Source organism: Psammomys obesus, unplaced genomic scaffold (assembly GCF_907164565.1).
Source record: "Psammomys obesus unplaced genomic scaffold, mPsaObe1.curated_primary_1811, whole genome shotgun sequence".
Classification (NCBI taxonomy): Eukaryota; Metazoa; Chordata; class Mammalia; order Rodentia; family Muridae; genus Psammomys; species Psammomys obesus.
In genome coordinates this window covers 2387824-2409780 of record NW_026590701.1, presented here as the reverse complement: position 1 = coordinate 2409780, position 21957 = coordinate 2387824, and the positions used below count along the sequence as shown (strand labels likewise).

Sequence of the window (21957 nt, the reverse complement as noted above, 5' to 3'; positions counted from 1 at the left end):
GGGACACCCTAATACACGCTTGACCTCAGTGGCTTTTTTAGTTACAGAGGGAGACTCCATAACCCTTTTTTTCTACCTTCAGCTGTAAAGGCAGAACCATGTTCCTGAAGCTGCCAAGTTCATCTTTTTCCTAGGGCTGGAACATAGTCTGCTCGTTCAGTCACATCTATGCCAGCTTTCTGTTCTTCATGGTTTCCTTCACTGCCTAAGCTTGGCTATTCTGAAGCTCAATATGTAGATCTGGTTGGCCTAGAACTTAGAGATCTGCTTGTCTCTGCCTCCAGGGTGCTGGGATTAAAGGAATGCACCACTATACCTGGACCTAACATTTTCTTTAATTCCTTTTCACAAATTGGAAGCTCATCTGGGTGGGGTCTCGCTTTGAGATCACCACTCCCTGTGTTTCATTTAATATCAAGATTTTCTTTAATTATGTTTATCTTCTTGAACATAGAATTTAGCTCCATTTTGCTTCCTGGTGCCTCTTTTCTTCTTGAACTGTGCATTTTTTATTTTTCCTTGCTTAGCTCACTCCTTTTTATTATAGATGTGCATAAGGGTAAACACTAATAACCACACAACAGAGTTAATACTAGGCTGCTTTTAAATTTCCTTGGCTAATGTGATTAATCCCAAACTCTTCAATTTAGCCTCAGGCAGACTTTTCAGATAAGGGCAAAAAGCAGCCACATTCTTAGCTAAAATACCACAAGAACAGTCTCTAGGCCACATGCTAAAATCCTGTTCCTCTGAAATCTCTTGAGCCAGGCCAATACAGTTCCAATCACCCTCAGCACCACTGTCTTTCTTTCGTCTACTAGTATAGGCCATTAAGCCCTAGTTTTCTATGTCATATAAATTTGTTAAGAAGGCCAGAAATGTTACCTTATGAGCAGAAAGATTAGGGATAAGAGAAACTCAGTTAAAATTTGTTCAATAAACAAAAATGTCAACTACAGTTATTGCCACTAGTAACTCTAGAAAGGACTTTTTCATTCACTTAAGTTCACAGACAAGAATGTGAGATACCAACATGGTTTGTATGCTCTGCCATTTATACTCTAAAGAGCCAGCAGTTTCTGCCTAATCAAAGTTAAGGTTTTTGTTTAAAAACATTACTATCTTAAAATCTTTAGGTCAGCATGCAAAGTGATGGTTTTGATTAAAGCATCTTGATACATATTGGTCATTGTACTATGGGCTTTTCTTTTTTCTTTTTTTCTTTTTTTTTTTTTTGTAACCCACTTCTGTCTGCCTGCCCTCTTCTTTTGAGAACTGTTTAGTTCATTAGCTCATTTATTGAGCAGGTAATGTAGTTTAAGGGATTTAAGCTTTGCATTTCTTTATATATTCTTGATGTTAACCCCCTGTCTGCTATGCAGTTGGCAAAGATTTTTTTTTTTTTTAATCGTGTAGACTGCATCTTCACTGTGGTAATTGTTTCCTTTGCTATGCAGAAGCTTTTTAATTTCATACAATCCCATCTGTCAGTTCTTGGGATTATTTCCTGAGCTATTGGCAAAAAATGTTTGCCTATGCTTCTATTTTGAAATGTTTCCTGTATTTTTTTTCTTTTAGCAGTTCAGAGTTTCAGCAATTACCTTGAGGTCATTGATCCATTTTTGAATAGCTCATGGATGGATTATTTTAAGGTGAGGTGGGGTATAGGGTAGGAATGATGAAACTAGTTTTCCCAGAACCTGCAAGCTTAAAAGTGTAATGTAAAATTTATTTCGGTTAAGTTGTTTTCCTAATAGAACCTCTCCACTTGAGAATGTGAGTTTTGATTTTGTAACAGTTGGACTAGAAGGTGAATGTTTTTATTGGGAAAGTTGGCTGGCTTTCAGGTGAGGGTAGGAAGGTGGTACAAAGGGAAAAGAGAGGAGAGCTACACTTACCTGTGTATAAAGTACACAGTTTGAATGCAGATGGAAACTGCTCGTTCAATGAGGTGATAGTAGGTTCTCTTTAAGATCCATGACTCACTAGCCTGTACTTGGTACTTGGCCGTGTCTTAGTCCCCAGCCTGTTGATTTCCTTGGGCCTATGCTGAAGAGCGGTACAGCTGGGTCTAATGGTAGATATAGTTTTAGCCTTTTGAGAATTCTATACTAATTTTCAGAGTGGCTGCAGTTTGTAAATCCTCCAACAGTGAATGAGGGCCCCTTCCCCAACATCCTTCTCAGTATTTGTTGTCTGTTTTGTTGATCTGAGCCATTCTGACTGGGGTAAGATGAAACTTCAAAATTGTCTTGATTTCTATTTCTTTGATTACTAAGAATGGTAAACCTTTTTAAAAAAGATATTTATTAGCTATTTTTAATTTCTTTTGAGGACTCTATTTAGACCCATTGCAAATTTTTTTTTAAATGTGCCATTTGCTTTTACAACTCTCTGATTTTTGAGTTCTTTATATATTCTAGATATTACTCCTTTGTCAGATGTATAGCTGGCAATGATTCTTTCCCTATCTGTGGCTTCTTCACTTGATTATTTCCTTAGCTATGTACAGCCTTTTAATTTTACTGCTCCCCACTCTTCATTTGCTGGCTGCAATTTCAAAGCAAATGGAGTCCTATTCAGGAAGTCCTTCCTATACCTATATCATATAGGGTACTGGGTACTGTCCTTTTTTTTTTTTTTTTTTTTTTTTTTTTAGCAGTTACAGTGTTTCTGGTTTCAGGTTTAGGTCTTTGGTCCATTGTTTTTGTGCAAGGTGGTAGAAATTTTAGTCTTCTGTATGTGGATACCCAGTTTCCCCCATGGGATACATAATACCTTGTTAAAAGTGTTATGCTTTCTCAGTGTATCTCTTCAGTGTCTTGGCCAAATATTAGTTGCCTATGTGTGCTAATGCTGGGTCTTTGATTTTGTTCCATTTATCTACATGGCTATTTTTGTGCCAGTACCATAGTTTTTGTTCCTACTATGGCACTGTGATACATCTTGAAATATGGAATGATAATTCCTCCTGCATTGTTTTTTTTGTTCAGGATAGCTTTGGCTATCTAGGGTCTTTTGTGGTTCCAAATGAATTTAAGGATAGTTTTCCCTATTTCTGTGATGAATGAGATGGGAATTTTGATTGAGATTACATTCAATATGTAAACATCTTTTGGTAGAATGGTCATTTTCACAGTATTAATTACACCAACCAATAAAACATGGGAAGTCTATCTATTTTCTAATGTCTTTCTCAACCCCTTTCTTCAGAGATTTAGAGTTTTCATTGTATAGGTCTTTTACCTCCTTTCTTAGTTTTCTTCCTATGTATTTTTTTTTTTCTAAGACATTATTTTCTCTTTGTGATTGGGAGTGTGTCAATGAACTCTCTCTCAGTGTGCTGTTGCTGGTATATAGAAAAGCTATTGACTTTTCTAAGTTGATTCTGTATTCTGCCTTGTTGCTGAAATTGTTGGTCATTTCTGTAAGTTTTCTAGTAGAATTTCTTAGGTCTTCTATGTATATCATATCTGCAAATAGGACTAGTTTGGCTTTTTTTTTTTTTTTTCTAATTTGTTCTCTTTTATTTCCTTCTGTTGCTGTATTGCTCTAGCTAGTGCTTCCAACACGATGTTGAAAAGGCATAAGGATAGTGGACAGCCCTTGTATCATTCCTGATTTAAGGAGTTGCTCCAACTTTTTCTCCACTTAGGATGATGTTGGCTGCTGGTTTGTCATATATAACCTTTATTGTGTTGGTGTATGTTCCCTCCAGCCCTACTGACTCTAGGACTTTTATCATGAAGACATGTTGGATTTTGTTAAAGGATATTTCTGCATCTATTGAAATGATCTTGTGATTAAAAAAAAAAACCTTTAAGTCCACTTATGTAGTTTATACATATTTATTGATATGCACTATTATTATATCTCTGAAATATATGCACACATTTATTCAGTTTGTATTTTATTGGGAATTTTTGTATATATAGTTATCAAGGATATTCTGTAATTTTTTTTTATTGTATCTTTATGTGTTTTTAGCATTAAAATAATACTTGCTTTGTAGAAGGAATTTGGAAGAGCTCCTTCTGTTTCTGTTTTTCCAAATAAAAAAAAGAGAATTATTAGTTGTAGATGTTCTTTGAGAGTCTGGTAGAATTTTGATGTAAATTCATCTGGGCCTTGGCAATTTGTTTTAGTTACAAGGTTTTTTATTAGTGTTTAAATCTCCTTATTTTTTATGGATAAATTTAGGTTGTTGATGTCTTGTTTTAAATTTGGAAGTTTTGGTGAATTAGATTCATCCTTTTTTTTTTTTGTAAATTTTCTAAATTAATGGGGTATTGTTTTAAAAATTAGTTCTCTATAATATTCTGAATTTCTTAGGTATTTGTTATAATGTTTCCCTGTTCATTTCTTATTTTGTCAATTTGGATTGTCTCTTTCTCTTGGTTAGTTGAACCAAGGGCTTGTCAGTCTTGTTTATCTTCTTAAAGAACCAGCTCTTCGATTCATTGAATATTTGTATAATTTTATTTTTCTTTTCATTAATTTCTACTCAGTTTTTTTTTAAATTTTTATTTTTAGCACTACTTACTATTACTGCATTTGGGTTTCAGTTATTTTTGTTTTTTTTCAAATTCTTGAGTTCCATCATCATGGTGGTCCTCTCTGGCTCACATATCTGAATAGTTGACCACAGTTGCTGGAACTGTTTGGAAAGGATTAGGCAGGGTGGCCTTGTTGGAGGAAGTGTATTATTGGAGCAGGCTTTGAGGTCTCTAAAGCCCATGTCATTCACAGTTAGTTCCTCTGTCTCCTATTGCTGATAAGCATGTGAGACGGCAGCTGCTCCCAGTGTGATGCCTGGCTTCCTGCTGCCCCTCTTCCTGCCATGGTGCTCATGGACTCACTCTTTGAAACATAAGCCTAATAAACTTTGTTCTCCTATAAGTTGCCGTGATCATTATGTCTGTTCACGCAATAGAAAAGTAACTAAGATGATCATGTGTGTGTGTGTGAGCACATGCACTTACATGCGCTCTGCGTTTTCATTTTCATTTACTTTCAGGAAGGTTCCCCACCCCCAACCCATTCACTCAGTATTTAGTAACATGTTGTTTTATCTCTGTGAGGTTTTGAACTTCATGGAGATTTGTTTGCCTTCAATTTTAAATTTTATAACATAATGACCAGCTAGGATATATGGGATAATTTTACTTTTCCTGAATTTGTTAAGCTTGTTTTGTGTCCCAGAATGTGGCCTATTTTAAAAAAAAAAGCTTCAGTTGTATACTGAGAGAAATGTACATTCTTTGGTATTTGGATGGAAATATCCTATGGATAGTGGTTTGTCCATTTGAAGTAAGATGTCATCTATCTATCTATCTATCTATCTATCTGTCTGTCTGTCTGTCTGTCTATTGTCTGTCTATTTGTTATGATGTCTATTTGTTACTTTTTAAAATTAAAAATACATTCTTTTGTCATACACCCCAACCACAGTTTCCACTCCCTTCTCTTAGCTCTCCTCACACCTCCCTCTCCTCTAGATCCACTCCCTGTCTGTTTCCTCTTCAGAGAAGAACAGGCCTCCAAAAGACAACAGCCAAACAGGACAAAACAAGCTACAGTAGAACAGTGCAAAAGCTCTCCTACTGAAACTGGACAAGGCAACCTAATGGGAGGAAAAGCGTTTTAAGAGCAAAAGAGTCTGAGATACACCTGCTACCACTGTTAGGAGTCCCATAAAGACACCAAGCTCACAGCCATAGCATACACAGAGGACCTGGCCCAGACCTGTGCTGACCTCATGCTTGCTGTGTCAGTCTCTGTGAGCCTATGTGAGTCCTGCTTTGTTGACTTGAGGGGCCATGTTCTTCTGGTGTCCTCCATTTCCTTTGACTACTACAATCTTTCTTCACACTCTTCTGTGGGGGTTCTCCCATCTCCTACAGGAGGGACCTGATGAACTCCTCCCTTTAGGCTCTCTCTAGATTGTGTGTGGCTGTGGGTCTCTGTACCTGCTCCCATATGCTGCCTCTGTGATGATGACTGGACAAGGTACTGATCTGTGAATACAGTAGGACATCATTAGGATCATTTCACTGATTTTTTCTTTCTTTCTTTTTTTTGTCAGTTGTGTTTGGATTACCCTAGGTCTCTGGGATATTCAGTCTCCAGTTCCTGTCCATCCAGGCAGTGTCAGGCATTAGGCGTGGCATGGGACTCGAGTTAAACCACATGTTGGTTGGCCACTCCCACAGGTTCTGTACCACCATTGCCTGAGCACATATTGCACGTAGGACAGGTTGTAGGTGGAGGGTGTTGTGGTTGGGTTGGTGTCCAGGTTTCTTTTCCTGTAGCCTACAGAGTACCTTCCTGCACTAAAGAGAATAGAGCATAGGGGTGAGCATAGGTCAAGCCTGTACCAGCTTGACCTTTCTATGTTCAGTGAGCTGTGTGGCATTAGGACCCCACTGTCAGTTTTCAGAGAGTGACCATTTCTTGCATCAACCTGGGTTGTTCAGGGATCTCCATTGGCCTACAAGTCAGTGTGATGAAACCCATCCCCATCACTGGAAGCTTTGCCTGGCTACAAATGACGTCCAGTTCAGACTCTGTATCCTCTGTTGCTAGGAGTCCTCTCTAGGGTCATCCTTACAGATTCCAGGATGTTTCCATTGTACTAGGTTTCCACTCCCCAATGCCAGCTGTCTCTTGTTGATTATTAATATTTATTATTTATTTATCTTTCAGTTAAACAGTGGTTATTCCTAAACCAGCTGTACACCCAAATCACCACACAGAGACTACGATTTATTTAATTAATGTAGAGCACAATGCTAGGCAATAGTTACTCCAGCCTAAACCTCCAAGCCCGCATAGTTTCCTCCCATTCAGATTTTCCCCATTATACTTGCTTTTAGTCATATCTTAGGTGTGGTTCATCTCTCCTCCTGGTTCTAAGTCCTTTCCTGCCAATTTCTCCGACTCCTCCTACTCACTTCCTTCTCCTCCCCTCCAGACTGGGATGCCCCACTCTATTTTTTCTGTTGCTCAGCATTGGCTGGTTGTTTTATTGACAATACAGAGAACAAATGGTGGCATGTTTACACAGACTTGAGACAAATGATGCTTAGAATAAACATCACAATGCAATCAATGTCTGGATTGAAGTGGGGTAGAGAAATCGGCATTTTTTTCCCCTACTGAGTAATACGCCATTGTGTTAAAGCACCACATTTTTAAAATCCATATTTCAGTTGAGGGATATCTAAGTTGTTTCCAGTTTTGAGCTATTAAAATAAAGCCACTGTGAGTATAGTTGAACAAGTGTCTTTGTGGTATGGTGGAGTATCTTTTGGGTTTATGTCCAGGAGTGGTATAGCTGGGTCTTGAGATAGGTTGATTCCCAGTGTCTTGAGGAACCACCATATGGATTTCCATAGTGGCTGTATAAGCGTTCTGTTCAGAAAAATCTTTTTGTGCCAATGAATTCACGGCTGTTCCCTATTTTCTCTTCTCTTAGATTTAGTGTATCTGATTTTATGTTGAGGTCTTTGATCCACTTGGACATGAGTTTTGGGTAGGGTGATAAAAAAATAGATCTATTTGTATTCTTCTACGTGCAGACATCCATTTTGACTAGTGTTGTTTGTTGATTATTTTTTTTCCAGTGTGTATTTCTGGCTTCTTTATAAAAAATCAGATGTCTATATAAGTTTGTGAATTTATGTCTGTGTCTTCAGTTCAGTTCCATTGATCAACAGGTTTTTTGTTTTTTGTTTTTATTCTAGTACCATGCAGTTTTTATTACTATAGCTCTGTAGTACAGCTTAAACTTAGGGATGGTGATACCTCCAGTAATTTTTTCAGCAAAATTCCAATGCAGTTCGTTACAGACCTTCCTTGAAAGGTTACTTCTTAACTTCATATTGAAAAACAAACAAACAAACAAACAAACAAACAAAGCCACACCAGGACAGCTAAAATAATGCTAAATAATAAAAGATATTCTCTTTGTTCTTCTGTCAGTTTTCCTATAAACTGGAAAAAGTGGGGTGTTCAGAGCATAGTTTGGTGGATATAATTTTTTATACTCTTTTGTAACTGGAATGTTTTTCTTTCCCCTTTAACTGTTGGAGATACTTTTGCTTGTACAGAAGTTTAGGTTGGCAGTTGTGGTCTTTCAGTGTTTCCATTGAGAAATCTTATTCTGGTGGGTTTTCATTTTATGCGGCTTGTATTTTTTCTCTTGCAGCATTCGGCACTCTTTTGTTGTCATCGATACTTAGTGTTTTAATTATGTTATGCCGTGGGGAATTTCTTTCCTTGTCTCATCTATCTGGTGTTCTGTGTTCTTTTTGTATTTGTATGGGTATGTCTTTTCTTAGTTTGGTGTAGTTTTCTTCTATGTTCTCATTGAACATCTGGTCCATATCTCTGATCTGGGATTTTTTTTTTTTTGCACATGGACTTTATTTATTTATAATAAACTACATACAATAAGAACAGTTGTGAAACAACCAGGAAGGCCACATATAAAAGTAAAATATTAGCTCATTTGTATTTGGCAGCCTTGAAGAAAATACTGTCTAGTCTGTCTAAATGAGTCTAAAGGTTTGTACCTAAATCAGTCTCTGTCATGTCTTGTCTGTCCTGAAGCTGCACACTAGTCAAAGAGGGTGACCTTTTCTGAATAGAGGAGGATGGGTCAAGGGTATACGGTTAAGGGTATATGGTCAGGGTAAACTAGGCTGAGGCACAAGGCTGCTGGACCTGGGTTAGAACCAGGCCCTGGGGAGGGTGTGTGAACGGTAGGATCAGGTGGACTCACCCTGGCGCAATGTGTGTGGTACGACCAGACCTGTCAAAGAGGTTTGGTGTGGGAGAGAGACGAACCCCTAATGCTGTTTAACGAGAGGCTGAGGATTGTGTTAGTTATTTTCTTATTCCTGTGATAGAATGTCTGACAAACAGCAATTTACAGGAGGAAAGGTTTCTTTGGCCTACAGTGTAGGAGGTCTAGTTCACTGAGGGGAGGAAAGGGTGGCAACCTGAGTGTGGCGTGGCTGAGGACAGTGCTTCCTCACGGAGCAGCAGGTGATGTCAGAGGGCAGTTCTCGCTCCTTTGTATCTAATCTGGGAGCTTTGTACCGGGTTCGCACCGCCCACACGCAGGGTGGGTCTTCCATCGTGCCTCAGCTCCCACCGAAACCCCCTCCTAGACACAGCCAGAGGAGTGCCTCCTAGGCGATCCGAACCAGCCAGGTGCCAGTGGAGCTAATCATCACCGAGCAGAATACGAAAAGGGAGGATTTTAACCCGACGGTACATGGTTTCTTCATCAGTGGATGCATGGTACCATTTAGGCAAGGGGGTAGTTTCTGTGATCTGTTGTACACCATTATTATGTACTTCAAAACTGCCAAAAGTGGATTTAAGTGTTTGTACCACAAAGAAATGATAAACGTAAGAGGTAATGAATATGTTAATTAGCCCAGTTTAACCATTCTGCAAACCATGTGTGTGTAAAGTGAGGAAAGTCTGCTTTTATGCAGTGCTGTACTCTTCTAAAAGAGATTGTTTTCCCTCTTATTTTAGACAACCTAATGAGGCCTCTTTTGAATTATGGCATTGCTTGGTGAGTGTATTTTTAAAATTTTGTATTTTCAGAAAGATATTGTCAACCTGCACTGATGAATTACATTTTTGGATTTCTGTTGCAGCATGTCTATGGGCTTTTTGGTTGAAGAGACTGCGCCAGTTGTTTGGAGAGGCCTTATGGTAATGTCAGCCATTGAGAAACTACTGAGACAGGTACGAAAGTTGCATTAACTATTATTTATTCCGGCAGGGTTGTGTTTCATGTGTTTGATGATGTACGAATTGTTACAGTTTGCAGCCAGCATATCTGACAAAGGGATGTACTTGATAGGTAGGAGGTGTAATGACTGGTACTGTCCTGAGTCCTCCTACTATTCCAGCTGCTAAGCCTCTGACTGCATTTCCTCCTCTTTCCACCAGTCCTGTTGGTTGTTACAGTTATGTGACCCAGTGCCCCTCTGCACACATTCCTCTGTCCCTGGGACCTCTGTTTGTCTGATCCCAGCCTTTCTTTTCTCTGTTGCTGAATACTGTCAGAAAATATAGAATAACTGCGTTAATTGCCTGCATTGTACAAATGGGATCTCCAAAGTTAGTCACCGTCGGAACACTCCAGTCAGCAGATTTTATTCATTCTCAACATTTGGCAAAAGCCCAGTTTAGAAATCTTTAAAGAACTTAGAGAAAAGAAACAAATTGTACAATATGTGAAATTTAGTCATTGTATTCCTTTATTACATCTTAAAGTAGGCTACAGCATGTGACAATGTCTTCTTTATTCCTAATATTAGTTTTGTTGATTTTTCTCTTTTATTCTCTATTGTTTATATTCTGTGCTTCAAAGAACCAACTTTTGGCTTTTAAAATATCTATATTCATCATCTGTTTACTATTTTATTGCTTTCTGGGTTTTTATCATTTTTCTGTTTTTGAATATTGTGGCTTCATTTGCTGTTCTTTTTTTTAACATCTTTAGTAAACACTTAGATTACTGAGTTTTAATACTTTATTTTTTAAGGTTGGTATTTATTTATTAGTTTTTTGTGTATGGATGTGACCCTGTATGAATTTATATGCAGTATGTATGTATAGGAGTCCACAGAAGCCAGAGGAGGTTATCAGATCCCCCTAACTGAGTTACAGCTGATTCTGAGCCACCATGTGAGTCCAGGAAATCAAACCTAGGTCCTCTGCAGAAGCCGTAAGCACTCTTAGTCATGGAGCCGTCTCTCTACTCCCTGCAATTTTTCTTCTTTTAAAAATATAAGTAATTAAGGATGTACTTTTATCAGTAGGATTTGCTTAGAATCCCATAAATTATGATTTTCTTTAGGTTTTCATTGTTATTAAGTTTAAATTAATTTATAATTTCTTTTTCTCCTATTATTTACGGATATATATAGTAGGATCGATATCTAAACATTGTTGATTTTCCTAGGAACTTAATCAGTTTTGTTTCTATTGAAATGTGTTGGGTAGAGAGTGTGTTTTATCGTGTATTTAACGTTTGGAGACTTTTGTGGGTCAGTGCATGTTCCATCTTCGTCAGTGTTCTGTGTGTTTTGGATAGTTTGAGTGTACTTCAGTAATTGTACTAAAAATACAGGCTAATGCTCTTGTCTTTTTTATTTAGATTAGGTTTATTGACAGTACTGTTCAAATCACTCATTGTCTACTGTCTCATCATTCTATAATTTTGAAACTAAAAGGAGGTTTAGATTTTGCTTCACATAGTTGAAAGCTCTCTTGTCGGATAAACATGTTTAGAGTTGGACATCTTCCTTGTGAATTCACTCATTTACTGCTATGGATTGTTCCTCCATGTCTCTGACAAGCTTGTCATTGTGAGGTCAGCCTGATCCTGACATAGCCACCTGAGACTCTTGTGTCTGTGCTGTGCTGGTTAGTAGTGACTGCCAAGGCAGAATCTAGCCTCCCAGAAGAGCCAGATTAGGCTAATGGAGGTGGGGAGACCCACAGTAAGTGTGGGCAGTATCACAGCATGTTCTGGGGCCCCAGACTGAAAGAGCAGGGGAAGGTGAACTTACCATAGACATTCATTTTTTTCTGCCTTCTCACTGTGGTTTCTATGCGCCAGCTGCTTCTAGCTCCTGCAGCCAGGACTTCCCATTATAGTGGACTGTACCCTAGGAATGTCCTCCAGGGTAAAGCATCTTCTATTAAGCTGCTTTTGTCAGGTGTTCCATTCTTCCAACTAATACTCGGTTCTCTCTCTCTCTTTTTTTTTTTTTCCAGAGCTGAGGACCGAACCCAGGGCCTTGTGCTTGCTAGGCAAGTGCTCTACCACTGAGCTAAATCCCCAACCCCTTTAATACTCGGTTCTCATGTAACTGAAAGTTAAAAATCCTTTCTTTTAACTTCACCTTTCAGTCTTGGACCAAACCCAAGGCCTTGTACATGTTAAGCAAGCTCATTGAGCCACAACCTCACACCATTAAACATCAGTTTCATTATATATATATATATATATATATATAATATTTTTATTGATTCTTTGTGAATTTCATATTATGTATCTCAATCCCACTCATTTCTCAGTTCTTCTTTATCTGCCTTCCACCCTTGTAACTCCCTCCCAAAAGGAAATAAAAAAATTAAAATTAAAAAACAAAAAACTTTCTGTCCAGCGAAGCTTCAGGATGTCATGGTATATCACACAGTATACTCTTTTTCCCAAATAGCTTTACTTGCAGTGTTTATTGCAATGAGCCATTAGTCTAGTTCCAGGCCTCTGGCTTCTGCCACACTATATGTACTGACCCTCGTCAAGACTCTTCTAGGATATCCTGTGTTTCCCTGAGTCGTGGAGACCCTGCAGCTTTAGATCTCCAGGACTGGCCCTTTCACGTACTCCAGCAGCTCGTAGATGGGGTGGATGTTAGGGTGGGCCAACTCCTGGGCCAGCTCCCCTGCATCCATGCCACCAGGCTTCCCAGGCAAGGGTTGGGGCCAGCTCCTGCACCCATGTCGTCACTGGTGCAGCTGTGCAGTGGCTGGTGAGAGGCCAGCTCAGCCCAGCCTTCAGACCGTGCCTCAAGTGGCAGCCTAGACCACGGTCGCCCACCAGGCCGTTGGTAGTGACGTGAGCTCTAAACATCAACAGAGACTCTGCTGCCACATGGCCTTTGGCAGCAGCACAGGCACACTGCACCATGGCCTCATGTGACAGCACAGGCCTCTCATATTAGCCTGTTCCAATTTCATTATATTTAAAGTAGGTCAACAAACATTTAGTTGTGTTGTTTTATCTAGTTTAATAATTTTTGTCTTTTAATTGGATGCTGAATTTATATGTGGTCTAATTGCTGCTATGATTGAGTTTAAGTCTTCTATTTTGACTTTTTCCATTTGTCACATATATTTTTTTCAAAGTAATTTTATTTTATCGTATTCTTTTAGATAAATGAAATAATTTTCTCTATTCATTTATATTTTCTTTAGTTTTATCCTGGTTTTATTATGTCACTGCCATAGGGTTTATAATATGTTTTCTTAGTTTAAAAATTAGTATTTTTTAGATTTCATTTAAATTATGTTAAGTTTTAGTGGTCGGTATTCTTCTCTAGCTGCCTTAGGGTTTATAATATATTTTCTTAAGTTATCACAATTTTCTTCAAATACTGTCAGTATACCTGAGTGTAGAGGTGCACACCTGTATTCTCAACATTGGGATGAGTTGTTCACAGTCATCTTTGCTACATAACATGTTTGAGGCCAGCTTCTGATACAGGAGTCTGTGAAATGAGCAAACAAGCAACACTGATACTGTACTGTGTAATATAAGGCTAAGATCTTTGCAGCTTCGTTTGCCACCGACTGTACTTGTGACATGTGTTACACATGCAGACAGGAATAATACATTCAGCACTGCTATACAATGTACTCGCTGTGTTTAAATTAAGAAAACAATCTTTTATGTTTATGTTTTATGTTATTACTTCAGTAGTTTTTACTTGTTTAGATCTGAGTTTTATTTAGTGTCTTTTTTTAGACTAGAGATTTACTTCTATATTTTGCTTTGGTGTTTATCTACTGGCGATATCTTTTCTCGTATCTCACTTATTGGAAATGTGTTTTTTTTTTTTTTTTTCTCTGCATTTTCACTGTTGAATTCTGATGTGATATTGGTTTCTCAAGCTTCTAAATGATGTTTTGTTGTTTTCTGTCCCTGGATATTTGTGGAAAAAAAAATCTATATTTCCTCTAGTGATGTCATGTCAGCTTAGGCAGCTTTGGTAATTTCTTGTAATCTTTTAAATTTATCTTTAACTCTTTATACTTGGCTACCCCATTAATGTTGACATCATAGGTTTAGGTCCATAGTGCAGAAGCTAGGGACATGGCTCTGGCCTCACCTGCCCAATTTTACTCTCTTCTCACATTTTATAGTTATGTAATCAGCCACACTCCTGAGCTTTGTTTTCTTCATGTGTAGCATGGGGTTGGTGTTAGCAATTCCACTATGAGAGTATGTGAATTAATATGTAATATACCCATGAAACAACATCGTATAGATGTTTGGATTTCTCATGTTGTTTGTTGGCCTTTTAGGATTGCTTCATCGCTGGAGTGAAGTTAGGTTCTCTCTGAGAGGTTATTTGTTGTTTCCCCGGCACTTGGGGACATTTTTAAACAAGAGCTAACTTTCAACCAAATTGTCTTTCAAGTTTTTGGCATTACTCTGGTTACATGAATTCAGAGTAAAAAACTGCAAGAGTGACTATTTGTGGTTCATGCTAATAAGAAGGTGCTCTAATTTTATTTTCTTTTGACAAGGCAAAAGTTGATAGATGCATGCTTCTTTCTATATCATGAATTGTCCAGTTACAATAAGTTAAAGAGAACTTGGTTCCTTGATGTCTCAGCATTATTTTGGGCTCTTTTATTAGACTTCAGTTCCTTTTAGGCAGTTTGTTTTTATTGTTTATTTTTTATTGTAATACTTAACATAAATAATGCATTTTACTATCAGTGGATTATTGGATTGTTAAGATCAGTGGCTCTCCAGCATGTTTACATGAAAGAATCATTGGGTGATCTTTTAAAACCTTGGATTTAAAAAAAAAAAAAAAAAAAAAACAACTTGGATGGCCACTTGTCGAGCTCTCTACTTGATTCTGGAAATCTGTGGTTTGCAGAGTTTTAAAAATGGCAAAATTTAGTGAGAATGAGGATTGTGATAGGAAAGGAGGTAGCTAGCATACAATGTGGCCATTTGAACCTTTGGCAGAAAAAGTCAGATTATAGGGTTTGGAGAATAAATTCAAAGCAAGACAGTCGAGACAGGGATACATTCTGCTATTAAGTAAGATATGCTACAGAAAGGGAAAAATTGGGAAATAGACAGGTAGTTTAAAGAGGAATGGTGTCAAATGAAAGTTTGACTCCTCCTCCCTAGGTAACAGTCACACTTTTCCAAAAACAGGGTTTTTCAGTTCACACTTGTGGGGTTCACAATGGGATCAAATATCCTGCAACCTTTCCCCCTTTTTGTCCATATAAAAGACTTTCTCTAACATCAACAAATTGTATCCTATCAGGTAAAAGTACATTCACAGTGTCTAGTCCATGTGTAATCAGCAGCCTTGGAGACGGTGTTCCACTGTCTGTCCTGTCTTGGTGAGTCCAAAGGTCTGGACCCAAATCACTTTGTATCAGAAGTTGCATTACCAGTCAAAACCATCATTTCAGACATAAAACATCTTCTTAAATCCTGAAGAACCTAAGCTTCATTGTAAGACCATAACAATTTAGTCTTCAAGCCCATCAGAGACCTGAGAATGATAAATATTATCGGAATAAACAGGAAGTGTAGCGCTTGCAACTTCCAAAACTATAGAAATGACAGAGACTTCTGGTTGCCTGGACAGTCACCCAAGATTTCTCAATACCTTATAGTTGGAGCATAATATTCAGTCTTCTGGCTCAGAAGATCTGACAGACTTGTCTGTGAAGCAGATATTATGAAGGACTTACCTACCTTGTCCTTGCAAAGCTCACCAGTTGACTTTCCTGTATCCTGTTGTCCCTCATTCTGTCTGTAGTACAAGCAGGGGCATTCCTTGCCCAGTAGCTATCTGGGCAAGGAATATGAAACCATTTGAAACCATTTCCAAAAGGAGAATTTTTTGATGCTCATCATCATCCTTGAAGTTGAATGGGGCTGCTGCCAGGAGCTGACATGTCTCATTGTTAAAAAATTCTCAAATTAATAATGCCAAGTTTCTGAAGACCATCAATCTATTTTTGGTATATGTGAATTGCTTGTTTCTAGCTATGTACTGACAGTTAACTTAGAAAACATGTATGATTAAATAAACAAGTACCCAACAAAACTACAAGTTTGATTGACTGTTAATTTGCATTTCTTCATTATTCTAAACAGTTTGTGATAGTAGCTTTCAAAAGGACTAGAACTTCACATTGCATTTTTAAGAATTGCATAGGTACAGAACCTTAAAAAGAGTTAATTCATAGTACGCTGTAACAAAAATATAACCTTAATTTTGTATCAGTATACAAAGGATCTATACCAATTATAACCTTTATTTTGTATCAATATACAACGATCTATAAGAGTACATTCAATAATCTACCCTTTTTCCAATTGTTCCTATATTATTCTATACTCCCTTTTTTGTCTAAATAAAAAGAAAATACACAGTAAAACTATTTACAAAAATTAAGCAATTTTTGCCAAGCTTTCCACTGTGTTCAGCTTGGTTGTATTTGGCAGTTTTAAGATTAAGTATTTTTGAGTACAAGGTTCTGGAAAATGTTCATGTTAGTCTCATATGAACTGAGCAGTTTGAATGTCCTGAGCAGTCTGTAGTCCGAAGCTGATCTTTGGGTGGTGATTGTCAGCTTAGTGGCAACCCTGAGTAGGCAGAACATGACAGTTAACGCAGAGGTGTGCCCCGTTGGTGCAGAACCAGGCAGCAGAAGAAGCATGGAGCAGTTTTTCCCAGTGGTTGGTGTTACACATTCCAGGTGGATTTGTCACTCCGGGTCCCCAGCATCTTCTTGAAAACCTAAAAGGTTGGTGTTAGGAGTGGTAGAAAGCCCAAACTTTAAAATGCCATGTTCGGCAGATCTCAGAAAGGTTTGAGGACTGTAATCTACTGAGTACATAGGAGGTATACAAACTTTGTTTCTAGTTTCTTGCTTCAGATTCAAATCTGGTAACACATACAAAAAGCTAGATGAAGCTTATTTCTAGAATTAGTACTCTGTATAACTACTAAATCACAACAGAAAGTTTATATAGACATAATAATTTTACAGATTTTGAAATAATATTTGTATCTTAAAAAATTAGAGTCAACTAAAAACCAAAAGATTATGAGATCAATAGCAACAGAATAGTCCCTTATTTTTTGTTTTCCTCTAGCCCATACCAAGTGGTTCTTCTGACATAAGATAGAGATTTTGAATTTCCATTTAGCAAGCATGCATGGGAAGAAGGAAGGAGCCGCGCTCTTACTCCAAAGCCAGCTTTAATTTTTAACTAAATTGGGACCACAAAATGACCATTTGCCACTGATGTCTGCAGAGGGCAGAAGAGACAACATGGGGTGGGCAATACCACTTGGCCAATGCACTTGCTTTCCTTGTGACAGTTTCTCTTAATAGTCCATCCCTTTTCTTGAGATGTCCTCATCTCCTCCCATGCCTCTCTCCAAGTCCACTGATAGGGGACACCTATTCCACTTCCATCTGACCCTAGCTTATCAGGTCTCATCAGGACTGGCTGCATTGTCCTCCTCTGTGATTTGGCAAGGCTGCTCCCCACCCAGGGGGGTGTGGTCAAAGAGTCTGCCACTGAGTTCATGTCAGAGACAGTGCCTGTTCCCATTACTAGGGAGCCCACTTGGATACTGAGCTGTCATGGGCTACATCTGAGCAGGGACTCTAGGTTATATCCGTGAATGGTCCTTGGTTAGAGTATCAGTCCCAGAAAAGACACCTGTGCTCAGATATTTTGGTTCTGTTGCTCTCCTTGTGGAGCTTCTGTCCTCTCTAGGTCTTACTACCTCCCTCTTCTTTCATATTTTGGATATATGCCTAGGAGTGGTATAGCTGTATCTTGAGGAAGCGCTATTCCTAATTGTCTGAGAAAGTGCCAGATTGATTTCCAAAGTGGTTGTATGAGTTTACATTCCCACCAACAATGGAGGAGGGTTCCTCTTTCTCTACATCCTCTCCAGCATATACTGTCACTGAGTTTTTGATCTTGGCCATTCTGATGGGTGAAATCTCAGGGTCATTTTGGTTTGCATCTCCCTGATGACTAAGGATGTTGAACATTTCTTTAAGTGTTTCTCTGCCTTTTGATATTCCTCTGTCGAGAATTCTCTGTTTAGCTCTGTACTCCATTTTTTAATTGGATTACTTGACTTGTTGCTGTTTAACTTCTTAATTCTTTATATATTGTGGATATTAGCCCTCTGTCAGATATAGGGTTGGTGAAGATCCTTTACCAGTCTGTAGGCTTTTGTTTTGTTTTGACGACAATGTCCTTTGCCTTACAGAAGCTTTTCAGTTTCTTGAGGTCCCATTTACTGAGTATTGCTCTTAGAGCCTGTGCTGTTGGTGTTCTGTTCAGGAAGTTGTCTTCTGTGCCAATGAGTTCAAGGCTTTTCCCCACTTTTTCTTCTAACCGATTTAGTGTATCTGGTTTTATGTTGAGGTCTTTGATCCACTTTGACTTTAGTTTTGTACAGGATGATAAATATGGATCCATTTGCATTTTTCTACATGTAGAATCCAGTTAGACCAGCACCATTAGTTGAAGATGCTGTCTTTTTTCCATTGTATGGTTTTGGCTTCTTTGTTAAAAATCAAGTATCCGTAGGTGTGTGGATTTATTTCTGGGTCTTCTATTCTATTCCATTGATCCACCATTCTGTTTCTATGACAGTACTATGCAGTTTTTATTACTGTTGCTGTGTAGTACAGCTTGAGATCAGGGATGGAGATATCTCCAGTTGATCTGTTGTTGTACAGGATTGTTTTGGCAATTCTGGGTTTTTTGTTTTTCCATATGAAGTTGAGACTTGTTATTTCAAGGTCTGTAAAGAATTGTGTTGGTATTTTGATGGGATACAAGGCACTTACCTAAACATATTAAAGGCAATATACAGCAAGCTATAGCCAATATCAAACTAAACAGAGAGAAACTTAGTCAATTCCACTGAAATCAGGGACAAGGCAAGGCTACCTCCTCTCTCTATATCTTTTCAACATAGTACTTGAAGGCTTAGCTAGAGTAATAAGACAACAAAAGGAGATCAAGGGGATACAAATTGGAAAGTAAGAAGTCAGAGTATCACTATTCACAGATGATATGATAGTATACATGAGTGACCCCAAAAATTCTTCTAGAGAACTTCTTCAGCTGATAAACACCTTCAGCAAAGTGGCTGGATAAAAAATTAACCCAAAAAAATTACAATTAGCATTTCTAATTATATTCCAGAGTTTTGCAATTAGTCAGTAGTGCTTTTAACTTCCTCCTGAGGAACACATGGTGATAAAGATATGAACAACAGCATCTGGCCCACTGGATGCTAAACTTCCAACCATTTGTCCTCATTTGTAGTAACTCTGTGAAGCTGTAATCTTTACATGGACACACGTGTTGCTGGATCTAGAGTTAGAAGCAGCAGCACAGGGAATCCAAAGTGGGAAAATATCCAGTCAGTTAATGAGAGAATCAAGGAAGTTAATTTCTGTTTTATGTAAGACACACAGTCGATCAATCCTCACTTAGAAAGACAAATGGGATGTGCATTGGATGTAGGAGAAAACAAGTAACAGGACAGGACCCTACCATAGAGGGCCTCTGGAAGACTCTACCTAGCAGTGTATCAAAGCAGATGCAAACTCATAACCAAACCTTCGGCAGAGTGCAGGGAATCATATGAAAAAAGGGGAGTTAATATGACGTGGAAAGGATAGGACCAAATATATCTTGGCACAGGGGTCTTTTCTGAGACTGACACTCCACCAAGGACCATGTATGGATATAACCTAGAACCTCTGCTCGGATGTAGCCCGTGGTAGCTCAGTAACCATTTGGTTTCCCATAGTGAGGGGAACAGGGACTATTTCTGACAGGAACTCAAGGGCAGCCTCTTTGACCTTCCCACCCCCTAAGGGAGGAACAGTCCTGCTAGGCCACAGAGGAGGACTTTGCAGCCAGTCTCGAAGATACCTGATAAAACAGGGTCAGATGAAAGGGGAGGAGGTCCTCCCCAATCAGTAGACTTGGAAAAGGGCAGGGAGGAGATGAGGGAGGGAGGGATTGGGAGGGAATAAGGGAGCGGGACACGGCTGGGATACAGAGTTAACAAAATGTAACTACTACTACTACTACTACTACTACTACTACTACTACTACTACTACTACTACTACTAATGACACACAGTCAGAAGGAATCCAGAGCCAGGATAAAACTGATGGTATTAAATAATTTAGAATCTTCTGTGATGTGGAATGGTATGGGAAATGGCAGGTAAATTAGTTGTGTTCAGAGAAGTAAGAGCATCAGAAAACTGAGGCTATTTAAAAAATATATAGAATTAAATAGAAGCTGGAAATGGGGTTATATGAGGAAAGTCAGGTCTAATACACCAAGAAAAGTCAAGGATCAGGGCATCAAAGTGTAGAGTAGGAGCCAGGTTGCCAGATAAACGGGGATATCCAGCTATTTTGAGCACTAGTGATCCAAGGGATAATGTAGACATGTCTGTACTTTAAAAAAAAAAATCTGATATATAAGTGAGTCTCCTATAATTTTTCTTCTGTACCTGGCAGCCTTAGTAGGAAGTGATCCTGTTAATATGGGAATGAAGAGAGAGATTGGCAGACGCTGGGCATGCTATTTTAGTAAGGCAGAATCCCTTGAGAACAAGTTACACCAAGGACTGGGTGTTGAGTTCAGAATGGAGCCAGGAGTCACTGCAATGCCCTGCGCATGAATGGGTGGTGAGGATTTTCAGTGGGATGGAGCACTGCCAGCATCATCCTGCCTTAATGAAGGGTGGTTTGCGAGATCCTTTAGCCAGCTTTGATTAGCTTCTGAAAGATGTCTCAATTCTCAGAATATAGAGTGCTTGAATTGGAAGTCTCTTGCTTTTTCAACTTGCTGGTTTCTAGTACAGAATCTGTACAGTGTTGCCCAATATTCTCGGAACCTCAGCAGTTAAAAGGAAGGGGGGAGATTGCTGACTGCATTTGGTGTATGTTTGGGATTGTGTTCTCTGATGCATTGCAGAAAAGCATGTCAGTATAAAACAGAAAACCAGACAGACAAACGCTGGAATGTCATTTCAGCGCTGAATTTATTGCTGTGTGTTTCTTTTTATTCTCCTCATATCTGAAATTATGTTTTTATTTTCTGTTTTGATCTTAATCATTAAAGGTAGAAACATTTAGTGTCTTTCACTCTATGAATAACTTACTGGTTTTCAATTTCTCTATTAAAGATTCCTGAGGAAGTTTTTGTTTTCCTTTTTCCTGTTTTCAGAATCTTATTTTGGAAGTGTAGGATATTGGAAGGTAGTTTTAGTCATTAGAGAAAGAAGCAGGGAAAGGAACAGTCGGTGGATGGGGCGCCACTGTGGCACAGCATAAACTCAGAGCTCAGGGGTTTCGGCAGCATTTTCACTGGTTTTGGTTCAATCTCTAGTATCCCAAATGTGGAGCAGATGCCAGTTTCTTGTCTAGGGTTCGGATAATGGTATATAATGAGTGATGTTTCCTAGCAACTAAAGAAGCTTTTCACTTTAGCTGATCCTGCAATGGGAATGACACATTTCCCCTTGGTAGTTGGTATTAGTGATTTCCCACTAATACCAGCGGAATTTCAACTTTTGAATAAGGAATATTCTCACTCCTTGGTTTTCTAAAGAATTTTGCCTTTGAGTTGGGCTAAACTCTGCTTAATCCTGTATTAAATGAAAAAAGAAAATGTTTGAACTCCCCTAAGTACCTTTCAAGGGAAGAGCCAAAGGAATTCGATACATAGTTTTTCGAATGGCAAGTGATTGTACAGGAAGCTATAATAGGAGAGTTTTTCCTTTTGTTTAATTAACAACCAAGTCCTTTTCTTTATTTAATGTTTGCAACAATAGAGTTTATTAGGTAATGACTAATGTGTTCTGAAAAAAAATGTAATTTTATTATCAGTATTATGCCAGCATAAAGTCTATACAGAAACACATGTATTATCCAGTTGATGCAAACTGTTTTCTCTACCAGATCTGTTATTATACCCACAGCTTACAGGTAGGAATCCGTTAGAGTTCAGCTTAGCAGTTGTGAGCATTTGTGTTTGAGGTTCTTCCTGCGGGGCAGTAGTGACGGCGGTAGTGTTT

The 21957-nt window shown here is 38.5% G+C and overlaps 1 protein-coding gene across 2 annotated transcripts in view; it reads left to right on the top strand.

Moving 5' to 3' along the window:
- The window catches only part of Nubpl (NUBP iron-sulfur cluster assembly factor, mitochondrial), a 198857-nt gene that overhangs the window by 72030 nt on the left and 104870 nt on the right, over nucleotides 1–21957 (top strand). For both annotated transcript variants that reach the window (XM_055608620.1, XM_055608621.1), the window contains exons 5-6: nucleotides 9553–9592; nucleotides 9678–9768. In XM_055608620.1, the coding sequence (XP_055464595.1) occupies nucleotides 9553–9592; nucleotides 9678–9768 (131 nt within the window). The remainder of the gene's footprint in view (nucleotides 1–9552; nucleotides 9593–9677; nucleotides 9769–21957) is intronic.